This window comes from Eutrigla gurnardus, assembly GCF_963514095.1.
Source record: "Eutrigla gurnardus genome assembly, chromosome: 5".
Classification (NCBI taxonomy): Eukaryota; Metazoa; Chordata; class Actinopteri; order Perciformes; family Triglidae; genus Eutrigla; species Eutrigla gurnardus.
Genome location: NC_139919.1, coordinates 19,017,203 through 19,030,502, shown reverse-complemented (window position 1 = coordinate 19,030,502; position 13,300 = coordinate 19,017,203). Strand labels below are relative to the sequence as shown.

General features: G+C 41.0%; 2 protein-coding genes across 5 annotated transcripts; both read right to left on the bottom strand.

The window, feature by feature from the left end:
• Positions 1-732: 732 nt before the first annotated feature.
• Positions 733-4,119, bottom strand: stard14 (START domain containing 14). The gene is made up of 6 exons (XM_084009085.1): positions 3,802-4,119; positions 3,576-3,723; positions 2,870-2,973; positions 2,660-2,777; positions 2,508-2,560; positions 733-1,996 (listed from the first exon to the last, which is right to left on the bottom strand). Exons 1-6 carry the CDS (start codon positions 3,961-3,963, stop codon positions 1,775-1,777), a joined length of 807 nt encoding a protein of 268 aa, XP_083865211.1. The 5' UTR covers positions 3,964-4,119; the 3' UTR covers positions 733-1,774.
• Positions 4,120-5,238: 1,119 nt separating this feature from the next.
• On the bottom strand, positions 5,239-12,495 carry rab41 (RAB41, member RAS oncogene family). Of its 4 annotated transcripts, none has more exons than XM_084010056.1 (8): positions 12,335-12,495; positions 11,132-11,190; positions 10,913-10,966; positions 10,507-10,612; positions 9,454-9,565; positions 8,917-9,010; positions 7,440-7,506; positions 5,239-7,210 (listed from the first exon to the last, which is right to left on the bottom strand). In XM_084010056.1, the coding sequence occupies exons 1-8, from the start codon at positions 12,411-12,413 to the stop codon at positions 7,146-7,148; spliced, it is 636 nt and encodes a 211-aa protein (XP_083866182.1). In that variant the 5' UTR covers positions 12,414-12,495; the 3' UTR covers positions 5,239-7,145. The 4 variants fall into 4 exon arrangements, with proteins under 4 accessions (XP_083866182.1, XP_083866181.1, XP_083866180.1 ...); XM_084010055.1 differs by lacking the exon at positions 8,917-9,010 and adding an exon at positions 8,407-8,500; XM_084010054.1 differs by lacking the exon at positions 10,507-10,612 and adding an exon at positions 9,899-10,004.
• Positions 12,496-13,300: the final 805 nt, after the last annotated feature.

Below are 13,300 nucleotides of genomic sequence, written 5' to 3'. Positions count from 1 at the left end.
TTAATTTTCATGTGTGTTCATGTTACCTAACCTGCTTCAGGGCTGAATGCTATTGTAATTGTTTCATGCATGAGCTGTGTATTTGAGGCGCAAAACTGTTGACACGTCGGGTACTTTAATCATTTTGACCTTGTGGTCAAGATGTGCTCATCAATAAAATCAACGAATACAATCTTCCATTGTAAAGTCAATCTGAATACGATAGAAACTTTATGAAATAGAAAATATAGATAGAAAATTATGTTATGCAATTACCTGTCTGTTGCATGTCAACACTGATATTCTTTGATACACTAATACTTTTCATAAAAGGAAATAAGTTTTGGTTTTCCATCGGATGGTCTTGCATAGCTTTTCAGCACGACATTGACATGGTAAAAACAAAATAAAATATTTTGAACCCTTGTAACCTTCTCTGTTTTCATTGTACTTATACTTGCAGAGCAAGGACTTGGACAAGCTGGAAATGGACCGGTTTGCTCTGGTTCAAGTAGCCAAACTTGTTCCTCTCTGAACATTGGTTTCTATTGAGACTCGATTGTTATCTTAAGAGGAATGCAGTCAATGTCAGTTATTACCATGTTAACCTTGTCAGGTTTATTGCTTTCAAAAGAAAAAAAAGGCAAGACCATAACATTCAACAACAAATGGAGAAAAACCTACAAGTTCAGCCTGCCGGGCTTCATTCCGGGGTCTTTTCTCCATCAGAGGATTAAAGAAACTTCAAATAAATAAATACAAAATATTTTTTTATGGTCATTCCAATCCTTCAGGTAAAGTGATATTCAACTGACAAAATGCAAACTTGTAGAATACAACTTAACCAAATTTTCATTCTTGGAGAACAACTGATCCCCTCAAGTGCCGAAGCAAGTCTACCATCTGTATAACTTAGAATAAGAAAATACAACCTTTGATAGCACAACATCTGAATAAATACAATTAACCTTCAAATAGTCTTCTACAATACACCGAAACAACATAGTTGCTCAATAATTATGACTAAATAAAATGAGCTTAGTGGTAAAAAACATCTTTTCAAATTTAGAAACAAAATCAGTAAATGTAGTGACAGTTAATTGTTTTATATTAAGCTAAAAAACCAAACCAAAACAAACAGCTTCAAGGTCAACACCCAGAGCCGGTGCACAAAACCCAGAAACTCATAGGTTTCATGTTAATATATCAACATGAACATTTTAACTGCAACTAGCCATTAAATGTGATTTAACAAAAATATAAAAAACTGACTCCGGTACTTCTGATCCGACAGATGCAAAAAAAGAAAAGAAAAAAAACTTCCACTTTCATCACCGACAGTTACTAATCTTAATTTCCATTCACAGTCACTTGTAAAGGCAACATGGACAACCATGCTTCATTTAAAATGGATTTTACATAACTGGAACAACAACAGCAACAACAAAAAAAGACCTGAGAGAGGATGCGTTGTAAATGTAGTGCTGTAACTGCAGGTCCCTTTTCCCTTTACATTCAAACCCGACACCTCTAGGTTTGAACCCCCCCCCCAAAATAAGTTTTTAAAAACACTGGAGAGGTGTTGTAGCTTTGTTCAACGTGGATTCAGGTGAATGGCAATTTGATCCGTGCTCGATTCCGCCTGCTAAGACAGCTGTAAACACTTCATGCTCTTGCTCATCCCACAAGGCACACTGGTTTGGAAAAGCCGAACAATATCCGAACATCTCGAGTCTTATTGTATGAGTGCGTATGTACACAGTCTGACCTCCGAGGTCGCTCTCCCTCCCTCCCATCACTTGGCTGCGATTTCACTGCCGTTCTCGCAGTCCTCGACGGCCACCTTGGAACTCTCGTCCACGTTCTCCAACGAGTCCGCCCTCTGTATGGACAGTTCCCTGGGGTCCATCATGGGCAGGGTGTTCTGCTCCGGGTAGAGCCACGGCTTGTGGTCGGGAGCGTTCTGCTGTTTCCACTCCTTGTAGTTCTGCCCCGCCTTGTGCACAGACGACATCACCTGGAAGGAGCGGGCCAAGAGAGGAGACCACAATCACAACGAGGCTCGCGCCGCACCTTCGTACTACAACACAGCTGCAGACTCGGTGCGTACCGAGTAACCGATTACGTGGGTTTACATTCTCAGTTTCTGTAAAAGACTCAAGTCTATCGATGACAGCTTCTCACTCACACCGATACACTTTGGACTAAGTGGTGTCAATCTGCGGAGAATAAGAAACCTGGGGAACGAGTTCTGCCAAGAGAGAGAGCAGCAGCCCGAGCAGAGATTCTCCTTTGTCAGCAACCTTACCAGGACAGGCTCTTAAATCGGTTTCTGTGGTTACCTTTGTCCTTTAAGACACATGAAACCCTCACTCCCTTATGTGTGTACACACACACACACACCTTACACACTTTTTAGTCATCCCATTGAGACACACACACACTACACGCTTTTTTGTCCACACACACCACACACAAAACTTTTTTTTTTTACTGAAAAGAATGTGTGACATGTTGTGTTTACATACATGCGGAGCCAACACCTTCGACACTTGGTTTACCACCCACTTGGGAAGAGAACCTGCAGAAAAGAGATCATCGTTGAAAAAACAGCTCTGAAAACACCAAGGCAAGAATTCTCAAATCAGAAAAGAACAGTTAGCATTGGCTGTGACGTTACCTTTGGGGTCTGCGTGTGAAAGGTATATGAAATCACAGCTGCTGGGTCCTGTGGGCTTGATCAGATAGCCTGTGAGGAGGGAAACGGCCCTCACGTAATCACTGCGAGGAGGATGTTTCTGTCATTGAATAGAAAAATAAAAAAAGTCACACAAAACAAAGTCGCTACGTGTCCGAGGGTTGTGGGAATTGTGCGGCGGAGGTGACGTACCGGGTGTTTGACTGAGAAGTTAATGATGATGTACTCGTCCTCAGTCACCTGCCATGAACGCAGACTCACCACATCTCTTTTCTTTATGGGTTTCATGCAAAGCCCTGAGAGAAAAAAAAAAAAAACAAATCCTTCAGTAACTCCTCCACTGCACACAACCTTCAACACTCGTTATGACAATAAACACACCAGTGGAACCTGGAAAACAGCCTGCAAAACAGCTTCATTAGAAATGCAAGTTTGCACTTTATGAAATAACCTGGTTTGAGTATGTAAATATGGACAGAAGAGTTAATATTGGTAGCATTCTTTAGTACACAAAATCAAGAAGCCATGACACTTAAATCTGCCCCTTAAAAGCAATTATATCCATATTTTACTTAAATTTTCTTTGAGCGGTGCTTTATTTTATTGACACTTTCCTTTGTGTTTTAACAGGTTTTCTTTAAACCTGATGATTTATGAAATGTGTATTCTGCCTTTGCAATGTGCTCGGTAAAGATTAATAGATTATTATAGTTAAATAAATAATAAACAACATCAAAAATTTGGTCATAAAATCAAAAAAATCTGCACTGATTTGAAATCATGGCCGCAGGTGAAATAGACCTCCCTTTCGGCGCGCGCGCCTGTTTCTAGTGGGTGAAAGTGCGCCGCGGACCAACACCAACAGGTGTGCTCAGGTTCAATAGAAGCCGGTGCTCACATGAGTAGTAGCCCACATCGGCGTTAGCAGAGAGCCGGGCGATGTCGAAGCTCTCCGACACGGCGGGGTCCCACTTCCTCCGGTACACGCCGTCATGGAGGACGTCGTACATGGTGGCGGCTGACACGTCTTTGATTGCCATTTTACACTGAAACACACAACACAAGGGGTTAAAAAAGTTGGCCACGTTCACAGTAGCTAAAGTTAGTTTTTAAAACGGACCTACCTTAATCTGGTGGACTTTAGGGACGTTGTTCCCTTTCTTCGTGGGGGAACTCTCGACCCAGACTTCCATCCCGTTCTTGTCATACTTGTTGGCCCAGTTGTCCACGGATAAACACTGCTGTCTGAAGTTGGCGAAGACCGCGTCGTCGGGTAAAATAGACATAATGGAGGGGGTGAATAAATAAAATCCAAAGAAATCTTGACACACAACGCGCTCAGTGCAGCTCCGTGTGTGTGTTCGGTGTTTGAACCTCTGGCGACACGAATATATGGGAGCCGATCACCAATCAAGTCGAGCAGGATTCTCTCTTTTTTGTGTCGAATTCCTGAGTCATGCCTTTGAACACCTCTCCCGCTGACGTCACAGCACTTCCTGAGTCCAGGTGTGCTACGCAGGTAGAGAGAGAGGGAGGGAGAGGGACGACCAGAAAGACCAATCCTAACTACTGTTATGATATCACGCAGCTACTGCCGGTCAGTGCGGGTATTAGGGGAACTAAAGAGACAGTTTCACTGACAGTCACGCAGTAATTGCAGGCTGAAGGCCGTGGGATGTTCACTGCTGATGAATACTGATACTAAAAACAAATGACATGACAATTCAACCGTTAACGTCCGTTGAAAAAGTTAAAATGAAATTAATACTTTTCCAAAACACGTGGTGATATAAGGCGGAATTTATTTTTAAATACTAATAGCAACAATAGTAGAAAGTAGCGAAGTACATTTACTCATCTCTATACTCAAGTACCATTTTGAAGTATTTGTATTTAATGAGTATTTCCATGTTATGATACTTTGTACTCCACTTCATTTAAGTAGCATATGTTTTATACTTTTTACTGTTTTTTTACTTTTTACTACGTTTATGTAATTATTTCATTTTAATTAGTCAATTCAGATTATCAATGCAACATACTATCAACATATGTGATAGATTAAGTGTGTCTTTAAAATGAGCTCTGCCAGTTTCACCATTAAAAAACATGAATCAATAATTCTAAGTATTTTTGATGCTAGTACTTTTGTCCCCCGCCCAAGTCAAAAATGAAATGCATGACTTTTACATAAAGTATTTCCACATTGTGACATTTGGCTTACTAGTAGAAACTCCGGTTCATACGTTCAGATTTTTACATGCCTGCAATAGCTTCTGAGCAAAGATGTACATCGAGATAGTGACAGACATGTGCGTAATGCCACCTCATGTTCATACTTAGCCACACCTTCCTGTTGTAACGTTAAAGGCCTCCCATGTATTGCATAATATGTAGTTTCACTCTAGTTTGGGGACCTGTAACACATCAACAAGTTCCACATTCAACTGAGGCGCTGCATAGCATTGCTTATAGACCGTGTATATATTCTTGAGCCATAGCGTTTGAAGTGAGAGAATTATGAATGTGTTTCATAGAAAGAAAGGGATCACACATGTTACATTTTGGTGAAATATCTTTATTTTATTCCATGTGATAGGCCTACACTTGTGTTTCATTAACTCTCCTTTTTATACATCAGATAGTAATAGTACATTATTCACACAAACGTTGCTAAACACGAGTAGACAGCATATTTCAAATGGACAGACACAATTCAGAAGAGCACAAAGCTGAGTAATTAGTGACAAGTAATAGAAGAGCTGCTCATGTTAAAATGGTTGTTCGATGTAATCAAATACATCTTTTTTTTTTTATCAATCCATTTTTAAAACGTTGACATTTCAAAACAAGCTACAGCAAATGACCAGTGTCTTTTGTTGTGCTATGGCTAGTTAGTTGGTTTGTTTTATACTGTGTGTGTGTGTGTGTGCCCGTGGAGACAGTGCAGCCTTTACTCGTGACTGTAAACCAAGCTACCGACTACACTCACTGCTAAATAATGATTGCTAGCAGTGTGACAGGAAAAACCGGGCCCAAGTGTCGCCTTCAGGTGGAGTCCCGGCAGACACGCAAACAATAAATATAATAAACTCTCAACATGCGTGTCAGAATCTGTACTTTTGGTCAAGCATACAATGTTATCTGTATGTCCGAGTTACAAAATAAATAAAACACATAAAACCAACAGCTCCACACAGGCAATAGCATTACAGCAAAGGATACTGCGACTAACTTCTCTGCACTTTTTTTTACAGCAAGGGTGTTAGTAAGCTCTAGCTGTATCCGAGGACAAACTCTTATCTACCAGCTCTACAAAACAACTAGTGAAGCCATGAACCAGTCAGCAGGCTTCTTTTATATTTTACAATATTGTGGCTTGATTCAGTGCACAACGTTGGTGAACAAACAAGCAAGGCATCTGTGTTCTTATCCATATGAATCCTGCATGGTGAGCATGCTGCAAGTTCTTGCAATGGTGTAATCAACACAACACAAATTGTTAATGAGATGGTGGGTACATCATAGCGACCAAACTTTCCATAAGCATGGAAAAACTAAACCCTGGCTTTAAAGAGAAAGAAAGAAAGAAGTCTTACATTAGGGGCATCAAATAATGGAAATCTCCTCCTCAGAAATGTTAGTACGCGCACAGGTTGTTTAACAACGTTGGAAAGAGAGTTGCTTAAGTTTTAATGCAGAAGTAGCTACAGGTTAGTAGCCAGTCTACTGAACTTGGGGTCGTTTCCCTTTGATGATCTATTACCTCATTGTTTTAATTAATGTCTCAAAATGAAGTTAATTCGGTCTGCTAACACACTGTTGTATTTGGCAGGTGGAGCCAACAGATGGGTCTGGTATGAATCACACCGAATGAATGGACCACTGACCCTCTCCATTTGAGCCTATTGTGGTAATATGACGGTTTGCAGTAATGTAAATTCTACTTCCTCAAAATAAGACAAAGTCAAGAATTGCTCAGTCATCTGAGAGACAGAACAGTTGTAGGCAATCTCTCCATTGAAATGAAAACATTTTTTTTAAATACACTGGGCTGAGAACTCAACCTCACAGTCATTTAAATAATCCCAAGTAGTTTTACTTTACAACAAATGGCAAGAGTAACAGCACTAAGATTCCCAACTGTGCAATAACTTATGAGTGGTTAGCTATGTCAGTCTGCAATCCTATTTAATGCCATGCAACTGGATGAAAATCGGAACATATCATTTAACTTATTCATTGTTTTAAATGTTTACATTTTAACCATTTTTTTCCCCCAGATAATCTGCTTCAATACAGTAATGCACAACCACACGGTTACTCCGAAAAGTCACTGAGTTGAAAAGGGAAAAAAAAGAGAGATAGGTCCTCCATCCCAATGGCAGTGTGCCAAGGGCGGAGAGAGTGGCCACTGAGAGACAAGCTGTTGGTGGGGAGGAGACAGGCTGGACAAGGGTGAGGTGTACTAGCATGAGCAGCTGCTCTCGGTGACAGTCATCTCTGGCTGTTTCTCCAATTTGATGTCGATCACTGAGAGGACTTGGTTAAGTAACGTAGACAATGAATCGGCAAATTTCACTTCACTATTTTCTTCAGCTCTATCCGGCAGCCATATCCTCAGTGAATGTTTTTTGCATAGTAAATTAGGACGTACTTGTTACCAGCTTTTCTATTTTCACAGTATTAAAGCAACGGTTGGAATAATAACTTGACGATAGTATGACGACAATTTCGGTTGGAAGCAGCTTTAAAAGGATACTGTCATCTTTGCTCTTCTCTGGTGTGCTATCCATCCCAGGCAATGCAGCAGCAACACGACGGAACAGCTAGGAAACAAATGAAGAAGGCAACGATTGAACACATTTGTAAAAGCTGTAGTGAAAGTAAAATGCTGTCAAATAGGGGGGGAGTGATTTAGATAAAAATCTTCCATTACAGTGCATGCAAACATATTGTCATATGGATATATATTTTGACATAGTATGTGGGTGTTTTGAAAATTAAATTGAGAAATGTTTTTAATAATCACCCAGTACTGTCTAGTTGTGGTGTTATAAGGTGTTTTTCACATTAATGAAAACAAATCCTGTTATGCAATCTTGATCATTCATGTGCTCTATTCCCCACGATGGCAAAATACAACCAGCGGTATTGAAGGGACAGTTACCTCGTTATAAATGGAAATATCTACGATGGCCTCATAAAGTGTGTGTATGTATGTGTGTATGTGAGCGTGTGTATGTAGTCACCACCCACCCCTACTGTCACATGGGCTGTATACAGTAGAGACAGAAAGTGATCAAAGTTACAAGTAGCCACTCCTAAGTAATAGATTTCATTGAAGAACAGGCAAACACAAGAAGCAGTGATTCAAAATGTGATTGTAATTGCTGGTTGAGATAACAGCACAAAAGCCTCCACTGAGCAAAGCCATTCAAAGTCAAGACACATTTTGAAAGCGGCGGAAGTTTTAGAGAATCAGACAAAATATTTCTTGAGGAATAATAAGATTAGCAGTTAACCTGTGCAGACCAAGTGAATACTGAAATCATCTCAAAGCAAAGCCTGTGTGAGCGAGGGGGGGAAGACAACCGACAGAGTAGGCACTGAGAATATCAAGACATATCATGATGAGCCACCAGAAGGGAAAAAGGGGGAAGAATGAGTTAAGTGTAGACTTCGAGGACAGAATTAGCTCAACTACCTTTAGAGAGCAGAATCTCTACCTGTTTGACATTGTAGCCAGTCTTTGCGCTGGTTTCAATGAACATGACATTCAGTTCCTTAGCTCTCTGCTCACCCTCCTCCGTGGTGATCTGTCTGCTCAGGTAGAAGCAGAGGGGGGAGATGGACGAACAGACAGATATGGAAAGCAAAATTGCAAAGAGGACAGGCCGAAGGGAGAGGGAAGAGATGGGGAGAGAGAAACAAAGAAGAGCCTCAACACAGAATCTTGGTTTTGGGGTGAAAAAGAGAGAGGTTAGTTTAGTTATAACAAAGACAGACAGAGAGGAAGATGAAGGGAGAGGAGCTGCTGTTCTGAGTAAAGATGAAGCAGCAGGAAAACGACTGCAGAGAGATCACTCGTTCATTCAACAGCCACTCTAATCAATATAAAGAATACACGGAGGAGTTGTGCATCACAGACGGCACGGGGTTGGCCTCCCTAACCTAAAGGACATCATGATCGTTAGGACTATTTGGCAGTATTACACCTGCTGTTGCTGGACACCAACCTGTTTGACGTTATAGCCAGCCTTGGCACTGGTCTCTATGTACATCACATTGAGCTCACGAGCTTTCCTCTCTGCCGCCTCAACAGAAACTTGCCTGCCATGGTCCCGGGAAGGGAGAGGGAGGGAGTGGTGAGGAGTGTGGTGTTGAGGGAAACACACACACAAAAAATTAAATCAAAATGACATGGAGAGAACAGAGCAGGAAAGGGGAAAAAGTGAAGCAAATAAAAAAAAAAGGCTGAACAGAAATATGATCAAATCACAAGAAATAAAAAAATATACAAATAAAAGTACTTAAATCACTAATAAAACAGGCTGGGGTATGTAAAATGCCAAGGGATGATAAAAAACAAAATTGGATGAGATGCACTGAAGGGTAGAAAAGTGGGATTCCAGGCTTTGGCAGTTTATATACTATAATATTTAATGCTACGCATTTTCTAAATTAATTCAAATCATAAAATTACAGTCTATCAATCATTGTATCTAGTATAAGAAAATCATCACATCTTTCACACATCTCACACAACCATGTACCTTTTATCCGCCAGGTCTGTTTTGTTCCCAACAAGCATGATAATGACATCACTTCCTCTCTCTGTTCTGACATCATCAATCCACTTTGAGGTTTGCTGGAATGAATTAAGATCTGTGGAAGAAAGAAAATCCATAGCGTTACTGAACACACATCAAACACACACAGCTCCAAAAAAACATAAAACGTCTGGTATTCTAGCTAGTTAACAGTGTGCACAAGCAGGTATTACTCTTCATTACCAGGTAGATCATCTTATGTAAGAAAAGCTCATAGAGTAGTCGTGTGAGTCAGAAAAAGTATTAAAAGAAGCTTGAAGAAGGAATATACCTGGAGAAATTCTGAGGGTTATTAGCAGAAATACATTAAGTAGCAACTATGACAAGTTATGTTCCTTCCAACTTCTCTAGAGCCCTACATAAAGGTTAGAGTACAGCCCTGACTCACTGGTGATGTCATAAACAACCACGGCAATGGTAGAGTCACGGATGTAGCTGGGAATTAGGCTACGAAAACGCTCCTGTCCGGCAGTGTCCCAAAGCTGGAGCCGGACCTGAGGATTGGAACGGAAGGGTAGAAAAGGACAAGGAGATAAGGAGGGGAAAGGCAGAACAAGAACGTGGAGAATAGGACAGTCATAAAGGAACCGAAAGCCAAGCAGCAGAGATGAAAATGGCCTTTTATGTAGGAATGGGGAGAATCATTCAAATGCAGAAGGGTCAGAGATGACCAGCGTTATGCTGATAAGACATGTAAAAGTAGGTCCTGGTGAATCACTATTAAGCTATTTGAGAGGATCTCTGCCCATGAGGTGACATCGGAAGACATCCGTTATTCCTTCCATCAGCCTCATATGTAACAGCATTTGGGAAGCACAGACCCCCTGGACACTACTGGAGAAATGCATTAGTATCACTGTGGCTGATGCAAAAAGTCTGGAATATACCCCATCATGCTGCCCAGTGGGATTCGCCAGGCGACTCAATGCTCTTTTTTTTTGCCCTTCCCCATACTAAGCGAAGGACAAGGAGGTGAGGCAAGGCCATGATACCTACTGGCTATGTCATAAACCACCACAGCAGCGGCTGAGTCGCGGATGTAACTGGGGATGAGGCTGCGAAAACGTTCCTGTCCGGCTGTATCCCAGAGCTGCAGCCGAATCTGTGGCCAGCCGTGAAATGAATGTAGGTAGGGGGATGGGGGGCATTTCATGACCCAGTCGGGAGATGGAAGGGGAAAAAAAAAAACTTAAAATAATGATGGAAGCTAAAAACATGATCACATGGCTAACAAAATGAATGGTAAAATCTAGGATAATGTGAAAACAATGTGAAATGATGAAAAGGTTATGGTGGCTATAACATAAAAAGCAAATGCATGCTTTAAGCTTTAATAGCATTTTTTTTTATTTATTTTGGCAATGGGAATGATGAGGATTGCAATAAAATACACAGTGCTTACCGTGCGATCTTCTAGGTACATGGTTTTTGACAAAAAGTCAATGCCAATTGTTGCCTGCAAGACAAGCACTGCATCAAAACATTGAGATTGGCACGATACTTGACAATGCATAACATCTACATCCAAATATGCAAAATGTAATTTGGGACACACCATGTATTTATCAGAATACCTTTGCACATTAAATACTGCATCATATTGTGATGAACATGTTATTACCTGATAAGTGTTGTCGAAACTGTCATACATAAACCTGGTGATGAGTGAGGTCTTCCCAACTGTACAAACACAACAAGAGAACCTCAATCACTGGAAATCAAAGCCCAAACCCCAAAGTTAAGATTAAATACACTATCATATCCATTCAAATTTCGATCACAGGAAGAAGAAGGAAAAAAGACTGACTCCGTGACAACTCATGGTGAGGAAAGCTCTAACGGCCGTTGATGCAATGTGGACTGCTGAACCCACACGCTGAGGTGGCAATATGGGTGGAGCCACAACATTTTTGGAAAGCGAAAATGGCCCGACTTTTATTTGTTTCGTGATGAGAGACTGCCACTGCCACATCTGACAATCACATCTAAAAATAATATAACGTACACCAATATAAGTGTCAGTCATGGTATCTATGCGAACGTTAAATGGTCGGGGGGGAGGCCGACTGGTCTGGACCCACCAGCCGACGTGGCTCTGCAGGATGCTGCCGTAGGAAGCTAACGGCTACGTTGCGTTAGTGAGTTCAAACGCGCTAAGCAGCCCGATATACGGACGAACTTAAGCCAGTTCCTTTGGTGTGTACGGGGGTCTTATGTCTGGAAATAACGATTCCTAACAGACTATAGGAAGCCACATTAGGGTCTCAATTAAGTAGTGATGATATAAGCCAACGACACTGATGATTTATTCCAGTCTAGCACAGCTAACTGATAGCGTTAGCTAAAAGTAGTTACCAGTTACCGTTAGCTACAATTACATGATGCTGATGCATCGCAAACTAATGACCATGGTAAGGACGCAGTGGGCATAGCTTTTACTCAGGCAACAAACCAATATGTAGATAAGCAACACAGCGTTATGGTGGCATTTGACGTTAAAGAGCGAGCTGTTTGGCTAGCTTACCGATTTAGCGTTAGCAGGCTATGCAATGACATCATCACAAGTGAGAACTCATGTTTTTCAATCATCTTTTTGTCAAATTACTCTCGCTTAAACTCATGGTTGACACTGAAATATTCACATCTCTCTTCCTTCCACTGACCGCTCGTGACCGGTGGATAGCTTTATCCTGCTAGCCAGCAGCAAACTAGCTGGAGAAGCTAGCTAGCTAGCTAGCTACGTGGATCGTAGCCACTTCTTTTAAAATATTCCCAACGTCCGAGCATATTATCACTCTGTTCGAGCACACTGGCCCTTGCTTACCACTCTGTTCGCCCAGAAAGACGAGCTTGAACTTTCGTAGAGGGTTGCCAAACTCTCCGCCGCCGGTCGTGGTTGACATTCTGTCCCAAAAATAAACAGCTAACTAGCTGACTTGGCTAATGATGTGGTGTCTAGACCGGAGAGGAGCGAGTAGTGTATCTGTACCCCGGACCAGCCAGCGCTATTGTTTTCGTCATCGCACAGAAGGGAAATAGCGCAACCAAGAGGCAACCGTTGAGAGACAGCAGACATGGTAACGTAAGCCTTATTGCATTTGTCCATATTGTGCGTTACCATTCATTTTATGTGTCGAACTAAGTATTTTAATATATTTTGGTGTGGACATTTACACACAGAAGGCCTAGAATATCGTTACTTTGATTACTTCCGGTTTTAATTTGCTTTGTTGACATCTTAGTTAAGCTAGGTTAGTTTGCTGTTTATTTGGGGGGCAAAAAGAAGAAGCAGGTGAAGAGGAAGGCTCTCTTTCAACTTTGCATGCGTTTGGATTTCCACGAAAAAAACCATTGGACCGTTAAACCGCATCAATGTGTAGCAAAAATATAGCTAATTAGCTGTACGATTCAGGGCAGTGAGCAACATTTCTGAGAAATTTGTGTTGACTTGAGACAAGTTAAAAATGATGTGTCTGTATGTACCATATTAGAAAAGTAATCCTAAGAGCTTTGCTTAAAAAAAATGTTTTTTTTTTTACAGTACAATTTTTAAACCTTTTCTCATTTAATTTGGCATTTCTGTAATGCTGCACTTGATGTAATGAAGCGGATTTTTAAAAACAAAAAATAAGCCTTGACATAAAAATAAACAATCGTATCACAGAGAAAACAATGTGTTTATTAACTTCTCTTGTCAATAAGGAGTGACACAAGGTCTATTTTTGGGGTATTCATCCCACAGCTGTACATTTAGTCATTGTATATCATGGCTCTAATGACACACAGGAAT